The sequence below is a fragment of the Stegastes partitus genome, unplaced genomic scaffold (assembly GCF_000690725.1).
Source record: "Stegastes partitus isolate 25-593 unplaced genomic scaffold, Stegastes_partitus-1.0.2 Scaffold386, whole genome shotgun sequence".
NCBI classification, from domain to species: Eukaryota; Metazoa; Chordata; class Actinopteri; family Pomacentridae; genus Stegastes; species Stegastes partitus.
In genome coordinates, this window is record NW_007578117.1 from 1 (window position 1) to 16644 (window position 16644).

At 44.6% G+C, this 16644-nt stretch overlaps 1 protein-coding gene across 2 annotated transcripts in view; it reads right to left on the reverse strand.

Moving 5' to 3' along the window:
* Window positions 1-45: 45 nt before the first annotated feature.
* The window catches only part of nadka (NAD kinase a), a 19803-nt gene continuing 3204 nt past the window's right edge, over window positions 46-16644 (reverse strand). The window contains exons 3-12 of one of the 2 annotated variants that reach the window (XM_008285079.1): window positions 14517-14600; window positions 6227-6356; window positions 5988-6096; window positions 5815-5900; window positions 5613-5715; window positions 5387-5529; window positions 4859-4958; window positions 3229-3386; window positions 2497-2579; window positions 46-2110 (exon numbers count right to left, since the gene is read on the reverse strand). In XM_008285079.1, coding sequence (XP_008283301.1) covers window positions 1963-2110; window positions 2497-2579; window positions 3229-3386; window positions 4859-4958; window positions 5387-5529; window positions 5613-5715; window positions 5815-5900; window positions 5988-6096; window positions 6227-6356; window positions 14517-14600 — 1144 coding nt within the window. In that variant the 3' untranslated portion in view covers window positions 46-1962. Of the gene's footprint in view, window positions 2111-2496; window positions 2580-3228; window positions 3387-4858; window positions 4959-5386; window positions 5530-5612; window positions 5716-5814; window positions 5901-5987; window positions 6097-6226; window positions 6357-8937; window positions 9324-14516; window positions 14601-16644 lie in introns of those variants that run through there. The other variant, XM_008285080.1, reaches the window with a different exon arrangement.

The window sequence follows — 16644 nt, forward strand, 5'->3', positions numbered from 1 at the left end:
CTGACGAGCAGCTCTCTGGCGTGGATCAAACACCCAAACACACACTTCCTGGTTAAACTTTCTGTTTATTAAAGTCTTTTGGGGGAAAAAAAAAATTAGAAACATTAACAAACTTAATGATACAAAAGTTAGAGTTACAAAAGTGAAAAGCACTTTGAGAGCCGACGACGCCTCAGAGGTCAGAGCCCGGGCCTCCGAGCAGAACCGGGCTCAAACCGTCGTGTGAAACAAACACGCCAGCATCTTTCCTAAAAGGTCGACTATTCATGTTGTCCTGGAATGCATTCAGAATAAATGTAGACGTACAAGTGTTTCACTGTACTGTAGTAATTAGAGCTGCTAACACATACTTAATGTAAAAAAGTACCAAATAGATTTATTTTCATTAATAATACACTGTAAACCAGTTAATAAACATGTGGACTTTACAAAATACATCTCATACAAGCATTACATTTATATACACACTCAAGAGTTAAAGGAATGATTGCCTTTCAGAGCTCGGCCTGTCTTGCTGAGTTTCAACAGGTGATGTTCGTCGTCTCACCCCAACACATTTTGCAGAACCACTTTATAACGTATATAATAACATCTGTACACCTGGCGTGTCGGGTAGGCCACCTAGAAGTGTTCAACGAAGGCTGCACAGCGGCAGACGAACTGATTGGAAGTCTGTAATAGTTCCTCCACACCGAGCAGTAAACCACCCACAGACATTGGTCTAGAAAATATACTTTTTTAAAAGTTCAGCTATGGCTTAAACGGACATTTTTAAAAAGCGGACATCAAAAAGATAAAGACATCTGAGCCGCGGTCTCTGCCTGGAATGATTCGCGTTCAACTGAACGTAGAGATGTGACGCGACGTTAAATACAATTCAATCACGTGCTGCTGATGGATACGACAGTCGACATGGGGCACGGTGCACACGGTTACAGATGTGCAAGTGCGTCATAAAAAAATACGACAGACACGATGTAAACCTCGAAAAATAAGATTTCTCTACATTAATGTTACCAGTGTTTAAGGCACAGTCTGTACAGTCGGGCCACTGCTGTACTGGAAATCTGCTCTTCCCCTCAACGAAGAAAAAACAACAACACTTGTTGATGGCGTTACAGTGTTTTTCCTGATGCGTCTGATTCCTTTTCCTTAATAGTGCAACTCGGCCTTCAGCCTCTACGGACAGAATGAGCTTTCGCTGTTTGTAGAGAAGCGGTCGTGTCCCTGCATCTGTCTCCAGGATTCAAAAGTGCAACAACAGGCCTGATAACATCCATCAAGGGTTCTGCAATAACCGCCAACCCACCTTTGTGCATTTTGGTTCCACCCAAGAGTTGTCCTTCCTTCTGATTACTAGTCAAATTTTCTCTACTAGGAACAGTTTTACACATCCGTTACCGATAGCGGGCCAAACTCCGTTCAAAAAATCCTAAATTTAAATGAGCCAACACATAATGTAGAGCTGAACATATGCAGACTTGTTGTTAGCTTGGTGCTGCTGGTTCTTGGACGAGCACGAGCACGACCGGCTCAACGTTTGTTTTCTACGGAGCCCAAAGTGTCCCAAATCTTATGAATCAACTAGACATGATTAAAACTCGATCAAGTTATTTAACAACATTATTAGTATTTTTTTGTAATTTCTGTTTCATTACGTCTTCAGCCAACGACAGCTCGCTAAAAACGACCAAAATATTCTGTTTAATTTTAGGACTTTGGGATTTCAAAGCTCGTCTCTCACTACCTCACATTTCTTCCACTAAAACACAACATAAAAGATGGCGACAGAAGCGTTTTTTGTTTTTTTTGGGATCGATAGAAAGTATTCTGTGGAATCGTTTCAATCCGTGTGAAGAGCAACAGACGTTTTTGAAAAGAGTTTGGTAATACTGTCCGTCCGTGAACACATAAAACAGAGCGCGGTCGAGTCCCGGAGACCTCAGAGGAGATCTCGTAGCCTCAGAACTCCTCGTCCTCTGAGCTAAGGTAGTTCTGCTTCTTCCTCACGTTCCAGTGCAGACACTGAGCCAGGCTCTCGAACCAGTCGTTGACCGGGTCCCGGAAACAGATGGAGGGAACGGGGAAGCAGGAAGTGGTGATGGTAATACTGGAACAGTGATGGGAAGAAAAAACAAAAAAAGACAGTCAAGGGTTTGTCTCACACACATAATGGAAGAAAAGTCTGCAATGTTAGAACAAAAGGAGGTGTTGACATCGTGTGCAGCAACACGACTTCCTTGTGGGGCAACACTCGTCTCAAGAACCAGGAAGGTGATTATGTGTGGATGAGTTACATAAAGAAAGAAGTTGGACGTGGCTCAGTGGACAGTCATGGCCTAAAGCCCATTAAGCAGGTTGATAGGGTTACATAATGGAAGTGTTGAGGCAGCTGAACTCATCCATTACTCAGTCTGCAGGCTTTGTCTTGGTTCGTTTACTCTGTTTCCCCTTTGTTGTGTGTGTGGCCTGACGGTGCCCGGTATGTGGACTAACCTGTCTCCGTGGCAGATCTCTTGTCTCTTTCTGCCATCAAATGATACCCAGGCTGTGTTTCTGGCATCCCGTGACAGCATTATCTGAGAAATAACAAGGAAGCAACGTTGAGAAATCCCACAAAGAACAAGGTTTGGTTTGTGCGGTTGACAGGAAACATGTTGTGGTCAATTCAGATGAGGTTCTTAAATGTACCGAACTTCAAAATTACTTTCATTTACTTCTAATGTAATGCTATAGTTGTCTAGAAAGCATGGCTGGCTCTCTCTTTTGGGATGTGGAATCGTTCTCATGGTTTAATCATAGCAACTGGACTTGGTTGAGTTCCTTGAAGACGTTCCACCTCTCGTCCAAGAGGCTTCATGGGGTTCGTTTCCCATCGTGGCAGGAGGACGGGAGGAGCAACAAACCCTCAACAGAAACTCAGGTGTTAATGACTCCTTCAGGATATCAGGATGTGGAACTCCCAACTAGTCAGTCAGAGCTGATGAAGCCTCTTGGATGAGAGGTGGAACGTCTTCAAGGAACTCAAGCAGGTCCAGCTGCTACGATTGATCTACCAGAATTTAACTTTAATTGTTCTAGTTAAAAGGTGCTCTTGGTAATAGCACTTGTGTTTGATTAATGGATTGACGACATGCTACAGACATATTTGTGAAACGACATGCTGCGAGTTTGCCAAACGCTTTGAGTGCAGAGCAAACCACTTCCTCACACATTTGGTGTAAATACCTTGAGCTCCACCCCGGCAGGCACCACGATGGGTCTGAAGGACAGCGAGTGTGGGCAGATGGGGGTGATCATGATGGCTGGGACGTTGGGATGGATCATGGAGGCTCCTGCAGCCACTGCGTACGCTGTGCTGCCTGTAGGTGTCGATACGATCACACCTGAGGGGACACAGAGACACATTCACTGTTTTCAGCCAGAAGAAACTCCAGCACACAACATATCCAAGTCCCTGCCTGCTGCTTCCTGGTAAGATGTTCACCAGGTAGAGCTGCTTCTATGAACTCTAAAATGTCTCAGGAATGAGCACAGATACACATATTCTGCTGTTGGCTGCAAGAGTGAACACAACAGCCTTCATGCACTCCCAGCATCTGAGGAGCTAAAAGGCTTCCTGTCACCACAACAATGGACACTTGTGCAACTGATTTCCCTGATATTACCATTAACTTTGATGCCCACAGGTCAGAGCTTTGAGGGAACATTCAGGGACATTTAGAGATGGTTAAACCTTCATTTGAAACCAATACACCAGGACTGTGTAGGTTTTCATGTGCTTCAGGACAACCAAAACTCAGCCAGTGCTTCTGTTTACTTCTCTTTATTGGGGAATTGGCTGTATTTTATTTTTCAGCGGTGAAAACTTAAAATATCACAACATAAAGTAGCGCGTATTGAACAGGGCTTAAATCAAAACATCTTTGCTATAGTTTCACTTCATGGGGACGTGTGAAACTTGTATGAATTTGGTGAAAAGGGCCACGAAATGGGACCTTCAACAACTCTGGAGTGGATCAACTAAGCTGCGTAAGCTACACCACACCTCAGAAACAGAGCAGGAGAAGCCAGAAGCTAAACCACCCCTGGGCTCCAGATGACATACTTTCTCCTTTCAGGAACTTAAGCGTACCTACAAGTACGTACCGTTGTGTGAAATATGCACACAACTGGTACAAACTACTTGCTTAAACCACCTGTCTGAGCGCTCAGGTGACCTCACTTGCACTTGAGCCAGACACTGTGAAGCACACACTAGAACTTGATCTGCTGCACTGTGTGGTCATACGGGAACACGCCCCAGATGTTCATCAGCTGTCAGAAAACAGAGCCAAGTGTTTCCAATCAGGCAAGCTGTAATTATTCTTTAGTGTCAGCTGCTATCTGTCGTGTTTCTCGCTGTCTGGAGTCAAAGAATACAAAAAGAAAGTCAACAGAAACAGCAGCTCAGTCTTTGTGTTTCCAGTGACAGAACTTATTTAGGAAAATCATTCATTCTTTTTCAGAAAACGTCCTAAATCCTCTCTAATGGCAGAATTTCATCTTGTTTTTTTTGCAAAACTGTGAAGTTTATTTTCAGATTGCTGGAAACAGTTTGAACTACTTTTGTGGACGGAGATTTTTCGCATTCTTTAAATATTTTGCTGCAATTTTCTACCACCGTCTTTAACACAACATCTAGAAACGTCTGTACAACGAGTACATGGCTTCCTGGGAGGCGAAGCTCAGCCAGAGGTGCAGAAACTAAACTCTGCCCCGTCCACAGACCTTCCTGTCTGGGCGGTCACAAAGCTGTACTCGTGTTTTTTAAGTGTTCGCCCACACCGCTGAGCGTAAAGACAGGCTGCCCACTCACCATCTCCCTGGACTGTTGTGATGAGGTGTCCGTCCAGGAAGAGGTCGACGTTGGACAGATAGGAGGACGGTCCTCTGTCCACCACCACCTCATTCAGAACCTGAAACACATCAGATGAAAACAAAGTGTAACTTCCTGTTTGTCCCGACCCGGTGAACCTACGCCGCTGACGTCACCAACAGACCACTTTGTTGGATTCGTGCTTGTTGGAGACCATTAACCTCATTCCTGCAGTTGGAGCCATACATCAACTCATGACAGCGTTTGTTGTGTTGTTGTTGAACAACAGGTAAAAGCCTACAGGCGGCAGGTGAGGACGGCTGAGTCATGATAATTACGCTACATGGGTGAGCCCGTGGCCTATTTACTGTGAACTGAGCAGAGTGCAGCTACACCCTGCAGCCGACTGACAAACATTTTGGAGAACCAAAACCTGTAATCTAGCAGGGCTGGATCCCTTAATAAGAAATGATAAACAGAACAATCAGCTCGTGGCTATCAGAGGGTGGATATGAAGGCAGCGGTTACCTGATACTGCACAGCTTTGCGACTACTTTCGATGTCTCCGTTGGTCAGAATGATGCCCTTCTCGTCCACTCTGGCTTTCTTCTCCCAGTTCTCTTTAAGCACCCGGACTTTCAAGCGACTTCGCAGGACGATGGCAGCGTTACCTACACACAACAACCTCGGCTTAACAACCAAACAGGGGATGCTCGCTGGTGGCTGATAGACAGGACAGAGAACGTTTAGCTACCTTCAATGATTTGGGTGACCTGAGACTGGTAGGTGTCAAACTTGAAAGGTGTCAGAAAGCCCAGGGAGCCCAGGTGGAAGGCCATAACTGGTGGAACACTCTCCTGCAAATAAACAAAAAGAAGACAGCTGTAGCAAAAGGTGTACAAACACACAACACGCTGCCTTTAAAGTGACAGGAGGAGGAACACCTGGGTGGATACCTGGAAGAGTGAAGACGCATACAGCAACGTTCCATCTCCACCAAGACAGATGATGAAGTCGACACGATTGGAGATGTCGTCGAGATCTGACAAATACAAAGACGATAAATCATCATAAAAAAGTGTTTGTTTTTGTTTTTAACTCTTGAATTAAAGGTGAGCAGTTTTCATACCTTCTCTAAAAGTGCAGAATTTCTTAATAATGGCTCCGAAGTTTTCATCGCCTGATATCGCCGGGTCCTCCAGAACTTTGTTTTCCACGTAAACAATCATGTTTTTCACCTGCAGCAGCACACAGAGTGAAGCGTGATGTATGATACTGTCACTACACGTCGCTCACGCTACACGACACGCTGCAAGAAAATCATCTAAAACACAGAACAACGTCGGCAGGAACAAAACACGGTCATACCTCGGTGAGGAACATGCAGAGCTCTTTGAAAGGCTGGAGCAGGCTGGCGTCTCGGACCTTCTTGATGACAAGGACACTTTTTGGCGGCTTGTTCCACGTCAGTCTCTGGCTGGCGGGGTCCTGAATGTGCCTGAACATACAGATGGAACTATTACAGACTCACACAGAACAGAACTAAAATGGCCGAATCACAAAGGAATCTTACAGCAGTCCAGATCTGGGACTTGAGCCACACATCTCAGCTGATGTAAGATCTGTTAACGGAGTGAAGATTGTTTATCATCACCAGCGCCGATCCAATTAGCTCAGCTTACAGTTTAACACTGTTTCCACACAGTCCTGACCCTGCACGCTGTGAGCAGGTCCTCACCTCAACTTCACTCCTCACAGCGTTTACAAAACACTAGGATTTATTTAAAAAATCAAGCAGTAAGAGCGCTGTATGAGGAGGAGGACTGGAGCCCAAACTGATTTTAAAACTTGTACACGGTGGTGAGTTCAGAGCCGCTGTGGTGATGTCCTCAGGGACAAAACATGATAAAGGAGTGACCAGAGAGGAAGCATGAAATGTGGATTTTCCTGCATGGTCTGATAGGAAAAGGGGGATTAATTCACATGTTGTTTAACAATGCTGAGGTCTGTTGGCGTTGGTTAGTTATGGCTGTCATTAGTTGCAGCTCGGCCACACGTATTAGGAAACGACTGACTCCACAACAGGCCGACTGTAGCTGCTCCTACAATCATTTATTGTTGTCGTTCTTACGCAAGAAGTCCGTTTTGAAACGTATTAATATATAACAAGATTTTTAACAATCGCAACGCTAACGTGCTGCTACACGCATCCTGAGTTCCTCTACTTCACCTTCCCCTAAATCAGGCGATGAAAGTTTGAAGCCTCGTGTAATAGATTTAAAGATAAACATTATATGATCAATACGTAAACTGTACTCGCAGGCAGAGCGACTCCGACACGGTCCTGACCACAACGTTCTCCGTCATGAAAGACGCCACCATAGAACATACACTAGGACTTTTAATCACATTCTGAGAAAGGGCAGGTTCAGGCCTCGTCCAATCTGTTGCACAAATCACTGACGCTAAATAAGAGAACGAGGAAAAAGCTGCTGATGTGCTCAAAGCAACTTCTCTGTTTGGACACTTCAGAACAGATGATTCAACTTGTCAGTAAAGTTGTGTGAACGCCTCCCATGCAGGAGGATACATTCAATACCTCCAAAAGCAACAGGGGCGGAAGAATGAATATTTACTGATTAATGCATTTAATAATTAACCCTACATCTCGTCTGTGCAGGTCGTCGGTACGTCTCAGCGCTAAAGCGAGGCAGCCGGACCTGCTGGAGTTTCTGGTCAGTCAGTCAGAACGGTGAACGCCTTTAAAGCGAGAGGTGAAGCGTCTCCGTGACACTCGTCTGGCCGGCTTTGTTTTAGCACATAAATACATATTACATCGACTAATTCATTATCGGAGGCGTGGCCGGCCGAGTTTCTACCAACACAATGACAACAGCGACTGCCCCGCCCCATGTGTTCACCTCTACGCTCCCATTGCTCTTTGATTGACTGTTCTGGGTATCTAAGGGCTGTAATAACTCCACTAACAGAGTTACATCATCTACTATGAATCCTACAGTACATCTGACTATTAAAAGGCAGCGTTCACACACTCGCGCTGACAGTCCATGTGGTTGCCTGAAGGTGCCACGATAACACTTGAAGCTGCTGTTGTAGGGTTCTTCTGAATGACGTGACACACTGACAGAGGACCACACAGGCGTTCTCTCCTCCTGAGCACCAGGGCTGGACCCCAATAGCCCAACATTTAAATATTCGGTCGCTGTGCTGGTATCGGGATAGCCTTTTTGATCTCCGAATAGTCGCATTGTCCAACCGATCGATGAACATCCGGAGACCAGAAACTGCCTTTCGGACCAGCCCTATGAGCATCCTCCCAGGAGAACACATTATATCCTCTAAAATCAGTTTATCTGGAATAAAACACTTCCCCTAATGCTGAACACTGTGCTTCAAATTAAATCAAACACACACACACACACGACACTCTTCTGTCCCAACAAATAACACAAGAAAGTAGCATAATTATGACATATCCAGTTCCTGTTTTTTTTTTCTTTTTTTTTTTCTGTCCAACAAAAAACCCCAAACAGCACAATGCAGTCTAACCCAGTGAGGCGGTACCGGCTGACAGACCAGTCAGACGCACTAGAACCTCTCCATGTGAGTGGCCCGAGCACCAACAGGTGCAAACATCTGAAACTGTGCAGACAAATACAATCGCATGAAACTTCATTAGCATTTGAAACGGCTCTGATCTATTCATGAGCATATTTTTCATCCGACCACTCAAAGCATCCACACCCTGACCTTCCCCTTCCATTCAACAGCGCCGTCCCAGTGCGCCACAGCTGGCCTGTGATAACATGCGATCAGTGACATGGAAAAACTAAACCTCCACATCACACCAGATCCACTACAGCCCAACACACAACTCAGAAAAAGGCAAAAACTGTTCTCTGCCCTGTGGCTCCATCAGTTAAACATTACTATCAGCTGATACAGAGCAGGAACATCTGGCCAGCAGTCAACCGGTGCTCCAGTTAATACGTCACCCATCACATATATTCTCTCTCTGCTGATACAAGGACAGGGAAGATGCTGAAAGGTCCTCTTACCATTTCCACACTCTGTTCTCGCCGTGGCTCCCAGAAGCCTCCTGCAGTACGTACGAGTTGATCTTCATGGCTGTACACATGTAACAAGGATGCTGCTTCAGGCTGACTCAGCTGCTGGAGAACGGGGCTCTGTCCTGGCGACCCGCTCCGACAAAACAGCTCATTCTGTCTCTAACTACTTCCTCGAATGCTGCACATTGTGGAGCAGCTTTAGCAACGGAGTCACTTCACTTCTCGTGGTCAAGCTGTGAGTCAGCCCCAGGCCGTCTGACAGTCTCTCCATGCGCTGTGGTCGGCCCCGGGATCAGCTAACAACCCCTCCAGCCGGGTTCGCCGTGGCTATATTTGTCCCGGGGAGGACTTAACACTAAACCTTCCTGGTGCATTCTGCCGCTGAAATAAAGCTCTCACTCGTCTTAAGGTTGACTTTATCTCAGTCCCCGCCCACTCTGCTGTGTTGGACCCGCCCATTTCAGGGAAGGGCTTTTGTTGTGCAGCAGGTATGATTCACTGAAACAACAACACAGCTGCTCCTGAAACCTGCACATTCACCACAATGACAGGTATTCTACCACCAAGTATAGCAATTAACTAAGCATGAGAGGGGAGGCAGATCACTGATTTTTTAGAGTTTATATTTCAGTCTATCAAAAACAAACAAACAAACAAAAAAAAAGAGGTTCTGTCAGGTGAATGAAGGAAACAATAAAACGTTGTGCTGCAGCTTCCTGATGCCTCGTTACAGTAAGAACACTGACTAGAACGCCAGCGCCAGGTCTTTTCAAGTCTATTAAGCAACTGTTTCTGAAAATAAACTTCCTTGTCCAGTAAACTGAGAACGTCTCATAGCATTGGATATGACATCGTCCACAGTACGATGGGAACTCCAACATTAGTGAAATCTAACAGATCAGGTGTGGTATTCAAACGCAGTTTAGATGTAAAAGATAAGAAACCAGAAGACGACTGAGGCGGCAGTTTGCTTCAACATCACTTCCACAGGTCGGTCTGTGAGCTACGTTTTATTCTGACATATTTACATCCTACAGCTGCTATTTATTGTGAATTTGAACAGACAGTTTATGGCATTTCTTATCTTTCTGCTGTGTTTTTATATTCTGGTTTGCATGATGTTTGAAAGCTTGTATTGATAAGAGCTGCATAAATGAAGACATTAAATATGCGCAGATTTAATTAAAGCTTCTGTTAAAACTGTAATCAGGAGTAAAAAATTAACTAACTGGACAGAAGACGTTGAACGCGGTTTGAATCTGGTTTGTTTCATAGCAAACAGACACACAGGCAGGAGACCAGCATCGTGTCTACGGCACTTTTCACCCTGTATATATATATATATGTACATCATCTTATTATTATGTTCTTTGTTTATACCTTTTTGCACTGTTTGGAAATTTGATTTATTTATTTCTGCTATTTCTCTCTCTCTATATATACATATGTGTATACATTCATATATATATTTTACTTCTTGTGTGTTTTATTCTTTATTCTTATTTATCTTTTTAATATTGTTTTGGTGTGGAACAGGTTCACAACACATCTCACTGCACCTTACACCAGCTATGACTGTGTCTGAGACCAATAAAAAACTTGAATCTTAAAAAACTGTCGACTAAAACTCACATTACTCCACGTGGTTCACAGTCTGACACTAGTTTGTGAAGAATATGAAATAAACGGGACAAAACATGGAACAAACCGGCATGGCTGCCTCTAGAACGACTCCTCTGGTGGGTTTCGTTTCGGGGTGTGATTCGGGTGTCGGGGACGAGCGACACCCGAATGGAGTCCATTCAGCCCGATCAGTATCAGAACCACACCCTCCCACAGAGGACCACCCGGGTCTCCAGTGCAGAAGCTCGACATTTCACCCTCATCTTCCTCCTCGTGCACTAACACACAACGACTACTGCCCACAGAATATAGAACGCACAAATATGTTAGAAAACACAGAATATGTGGAACAAGGCCTAAAGGCAGCGCAGCCTGAACAAAGATAGCCTGGTTTTACTACTTTTAACCTGTCTAGCCGCTTTGAGAACGCTAATCCTTCAAATAATCAGCGCTGGAAAACCCTTACGTGACTGTCAACAGGTCAACAGCAGAGTGGCCACGCTTTGACTGGAAGACGTCAGGAGTCTTTCATAACTCTGACATGACTGAGCTCCTATTGTCTTTGACACAATCAAACACAACAGCTCCAGAACAATCACACACCTGCGTACCTTTGTGAAGTCATCCACTTGTGTTGATTGTGTGTCAGAGTGATGCCAACGTGATTGTGTACGTAGTAAGTTATGCTGGTGACTTGCATTGTGTTATATAATTAAACGAGACATGTTCCACTGCTAGTTGGATAGTATTGCATCTAGAGCATGTGTCAAACTCAAGGCCCGGGGGCCAAATCCAGCCCACTACGTCATTTTATGCGGCCCGCGAGTGATGTGTGTTTCCTAATCTGATCAATGAATGGGATTTATGTCATATAATGTTATAATTGGTTTTATAATTACACAGCAATGAGCCTACATATGTTTACTTCTAGGTGAAGGCATGCTCAGTATTTGTACGTAGAATAAATAATAATAATCAAATGCAGAGACAATTATCTGCAGTATGTTAAGGAGTCGTTTATGTGGCCCTGGATGAAAATGAGTTTGACAAACCGGATCTAGAGGCTCAGAACTGCATGAAATGGACCAACACCTCCCGTACATTGTTCCAACAGCTGGTTCTGAGAAACTTTATAAAGTTGGAGTGGATTTGACTGCGTCTTATGTGAAAGCTCTGGAGATACCGAGTTAAATGAAGCTGTCAAACTATCATATTAAAATATTCTCTTACGTTTGTGGATATTCAGAAATGCAGCACACTGACAAAAACATCCTAAACGTAACGAAACAGTCACAGAATAGATTTTAAGATCCTTCTCCTGACATACAAACTCCGTAATATCGCAAAGGTCTCATCGTTTCAGTCCTACATCTTATTCTAACAGAGCAGACCTGACCTGTGGCTCTCACAGGATCCAAAACTAGAATCAGATGTCTCTCCTGTTAAACCAACTTTCTGTCTTAAGATTAAACCTAAAGCTTTATTTCCTGTCATTAACTTTGTGGAGCCTCCTCTCTCTTCCATAGCTTGCATCTCGTCCTATCTTCTCTCCCTGCAGGTATCTCCGGCTCAGCTTTCTGGGTACTGGTGTCACCGACCGGCCCGTTATTTCTCAACGCTCCTCTTTTCTCTCTTCCTTCTCCTCTCACCCCGGCTGGTCGAGGCAAACAGCCGCCCGCCCCGATTCTGGTTCTGTCCGAGGTTTCTTCCTGTTTGCAAAGACAGTTTTTCTTCCCCATTGCCACCGAGTGTTGCTTAAAGGGGAATTATTTGGTTTCTGACTCTCACACTGTAGGATCTTAGCATACGGTGATCTGAGAACGATTTGAAATGAAGGGAATGACCAGGATCTTCCTCTATCCCATAATACTGAGCAGCGATAGTTTTCTTTTCCTATGTTGGCATGTGTGGTTTAGCACACAGCCTTCACATCCTCCATCACTGGGCTCCTTCAGGCTCGTGCTACTGGACACCTTCCTGTCTTGCTTTTAAACTTGTTTCTGAACTTTTGTCTTCATTTCACAAGCAGAGAGAGCGTTCAGCTGAATGTATGAATGTCTGTGAGAATAGATGAGCAGACACAGGACACGCCTTCCAAACATTCAGACAACGTAACCATGACTTTGTGAAGCCAAACCTTTGACTAGTCAAATCAGTCACCTGACCTCTGGCTGCCTGTTTGACTTTCTAAGGACCAGACTGAAAGAAAGCGGCGCCTGAAACCTGCAGCTGGTGACACCGACGCTATACGCCTGTTCAGACACACAGTTTTCTTGTTTTTAAAATCAGACATGAGGTGATAAATATTTGTTTGTGCCTTTAATCCAATATGGAGCCGGTGTGTACCGGAGGCCAAGGTGCGCTGATACGGCCGGCTCTGAACCTACTTGGCACCGGGTCACATTTCACCTGAGGGCGTGACCAGAGCGCTGCTGACCATTGTCATGATGAGTGGACAGAATCTCTGCAGTGAAAGTACCTGGACCAGTATCGCTCAGCACATTAAAGTCAGTCGACTGGTGTCTGATCCGTGTGAGCGAGTTGGAACACATCTTTGTTATTAGCACAGAACCTGTGGTAGGCAGTGAACGCCCACCGAGCTCCATTTAAACCCACAGAACCCAATAAAGACCCAAGGCGATGTGAATTAAGTGAGAAAGTCGATCTGACAATGAAAAACTATGTACAGCGATAAAGCACAACTTTGCTTTCAGTGTTTCCCTGAAATGAAAGTCAAATATATATATTTCCATATACTGTATTTTTTCAGACGTGGAAGTTACACAAGAGGATATTAGCACATTTAAACAGAAGCCCGGGCTTATAAGGTTAACACATTCTCATAAACTGTGTGGCAGAAGCACACAATAAAGATTTATAAGCTGCATTTACTGGCTCATTAATCGGTTTCCTTCTCTGAGAAACCAGTGAAGTCCCTCTGCCCCGTGATGCTCAGCAGTGTGGCCGATATGTTTCAAAGCCAAAGCAGGTTTTAATCTTCACGCTGGCATCCTCTGTGGTTTTAATGACTCGGCTACAGGCTAACGTGGCTAGCAGGCGTCTCAGGTGTCGTGGTGTTCTGTCACCGCTGTATGTTTAAAGGTTCCCTCCATTTAAAATGACTCTGCTCTGAATAATTAACCCTCTGCAGCTTGTGGATGTGCGTCGCTGCCCCTCAACCAGCTGCGGTTGGCTCAGCTGAGGCACCGGCTGCATGGTCGTAAATCTATAAAGTGCAATTCAAAGCGTGCATTAATAGGAACTGGCAGCTGGAGCGGCACGTGTGAGAAGGAAGCTATCGGGCTGAAGCTGGAGCCGATGTACAGTGTTTACTGACAGACTGCTGTTAGTCTGTAGGTAGAACCAGAGTCTAGCGTCGGTTATGCAAATGATGTGCGCTGTGCTTCATTGAAGAGACTGACAGCGGTATGTAAAGGACAGATGTTCCAGATGGGTCCATTGAGTTTATCAGACAGAGAGAGGGCAGGGCACGGTGCTACAGGAAAATCAGACTCCTCTCTCTCTCTGTGCCTTTTCAGCCTTTATGCTCATCTGATGGCTGATTTTGAACGTGTCAAGTCGCACGTATCATGAAAAGGAAGTTTGATGACACATTAAACTGCTATCAGAATATCTGATAACATCTGGATGGAATGTAGAAAACTAATAAAGCCAGTCAACGACTAAATATCAAATATCATCAGGGACACCAGCAGTACTGGTCCACGCAGGACCAACAGGACCCAACGGCGCCAGCAGTACTGGTCCAAGCAGGCCCAACAGGACCCAACGGCACCAGCAGCAAACGCTTTTAGAATTTTTTTGGTTGATACACACAGATTAAAGTCTGTTATTCAAACATGCACGCTGACTCATGACTGCACGGGAACACAAGGACACAAACGCTTCTCATGACAACAACAAAAACTGTGTTTGGGACTTACATTACTGCCAGTGGGTTCTGCAACATGCATGCCTTCGGGCCGAATGTGGTCACAGGGCTCGGTCCATGAAGCGACTGAGTCCTCCTGAAATAGAGGATGAAAAACACGCTGTTTTAAGGAAGCATCGCACGTATGCAAATGATGAGTGCAGCTATTTTTAAACAGCGTAAAAAGCGAGTTTGATTTTGTTTCAGTTGTAATATGCAGAAGGCTAACCACACAAAAACGTGTCTTCTGCTGTATTTAATGTGTGATATTTAACATTTCCGGGACACTCTGAGCTCAGAGGAACAGTCCTCGTTTGAAGATGAGCGTCTGCAAAATTCCAAAATTACTGAATGCATCCTGATGTCACATTTCTCATAAATAAATTTCACTTTTCATTTCTATTTTCAAGAGAAAAAAAAAAAAAAGAGAAGTAGCACATGTTGTGTTTGAGACATACAGAAACTAACAACAGAATATTTTGCACTCTGTCGGTCATTTCTTGTGGTTTGGACCTGAAGACGAACCACGACTCCGTCTATTAAACTACATCACATCAGAACACGCTAAATGTTTCCCGGCTCCTCTGATGCTGAACGAAACCTTTCACAAGTCCTAGAAAATGGTCATAATGCATGATGAAAGGTCTGAAAAACAAATACTTTTATCAGTCGTAGCAGCAGCAGCGCCGATACCGTATCAGCAGAGGTTTAATGACCATTAACACTCAGACGACCACAGACGAAGCTGCTCTTGTAACAGCAGAACATTTGGACAACACCGCGTCTGTATTGGGCTTCGTTAAAACAACGTGACTGTTGATCAGCTCTTAAAGCTGCAGTCATCTGTATTTTCAGATTAACAGAATGGATGAACGTCTCCTCCTGTGAAGCTCTACTGAGGCTGTTCACCCTGTTTGGCTTCAGGAAGCCAGAGAAGGATTCCAGTCGTGTGCTGTGATAATGACAGCAGCTTTTTTTTTTTAATGACAACAACTGTAAAAACGCACAACAGCGCCGTGCTGTGAGTCTGTCAGCTTGTGTTGGAGTTCTTTGTCCCTCTAGTGGAGAAAAAAAAAACGTTAATGCAACTTTTTACATTCACAAACTGAACCAAAGCAGAAAAGGGAACCGGAGCGTGAAGAGGAACTCCGGCACTGCGACACAGGGCAGAAAGGTGCATTTCACAACTGATTTAAATAACACAGAAAAACCCCATCCTGCAATCTACTGTTCAGAGACAAACGTGTCTTCAGCTCTATTTTTATTTCAGGGTTTAAACTGACCCTAGATGAAGATTTTTCTAGCCTAATTCTCAGGTCTGGTTTTCACAATCCACCGTAGCATTATCAGAAAGTAGCTCTAACGAATCCCATTACATTTTTTTAAAATCTAAATTAATCACAGTTTCAGTCAAATGTCAGTGAAATGAGAAGTGTTGTTGCCAAACCAGGATTAACCCCACTATAATGTCTTTGTGGGCGTGCGTTTCAACATCTCGGACGAGTGCGGTGGTTTCAGGGACTTCTCCTCGTGACAAACCTCAAACAGTTGCTAAAACATACATACGGAGGCCGACGGGGAAACAAACATGTCAGGGCTTAAATGTTCTGTTTCCGTGAAGTCACCTCGGCAGGAACCCACACACGCACATTTCACAAATGTCTGCGGTGGTGTAACCCCGATCATGTCACAAGGCTGTTTCAGAAACATTCCTCATGCAACCTCAGTGAGGCTTCGGTCTGTCAACAGCGCCTCAGGAACATGCACATGGTGGACACATGGACAGTGAAGCAAAACGCTGATGTGTTAAATATGCTGCCGTCAGGCCTCAGAGTGTGTCGAGTGTGAGTAGCAATAAAACATCGTCCTTAATCCTGAAGGCAACACACTGGGCGACAATGACATGACTGGAAAACAGCATAAATAACAACAGTGACACGTAAATACGATTCCAGTCGTGTTTGCTTTAAGGTTTGTTCACACAGAGGTCACAAGTCTGAGAAATGAAGATCTAATAAAGTGTTGATGAGCAAAGACAACAGATTAATGCCAGCAAATATCCAACTGATCCCACATAGAGCATCCATCCATTCATTATCTACACACCGCTTAATCCTCACCAGGGTCATGGGGGGCTGGAG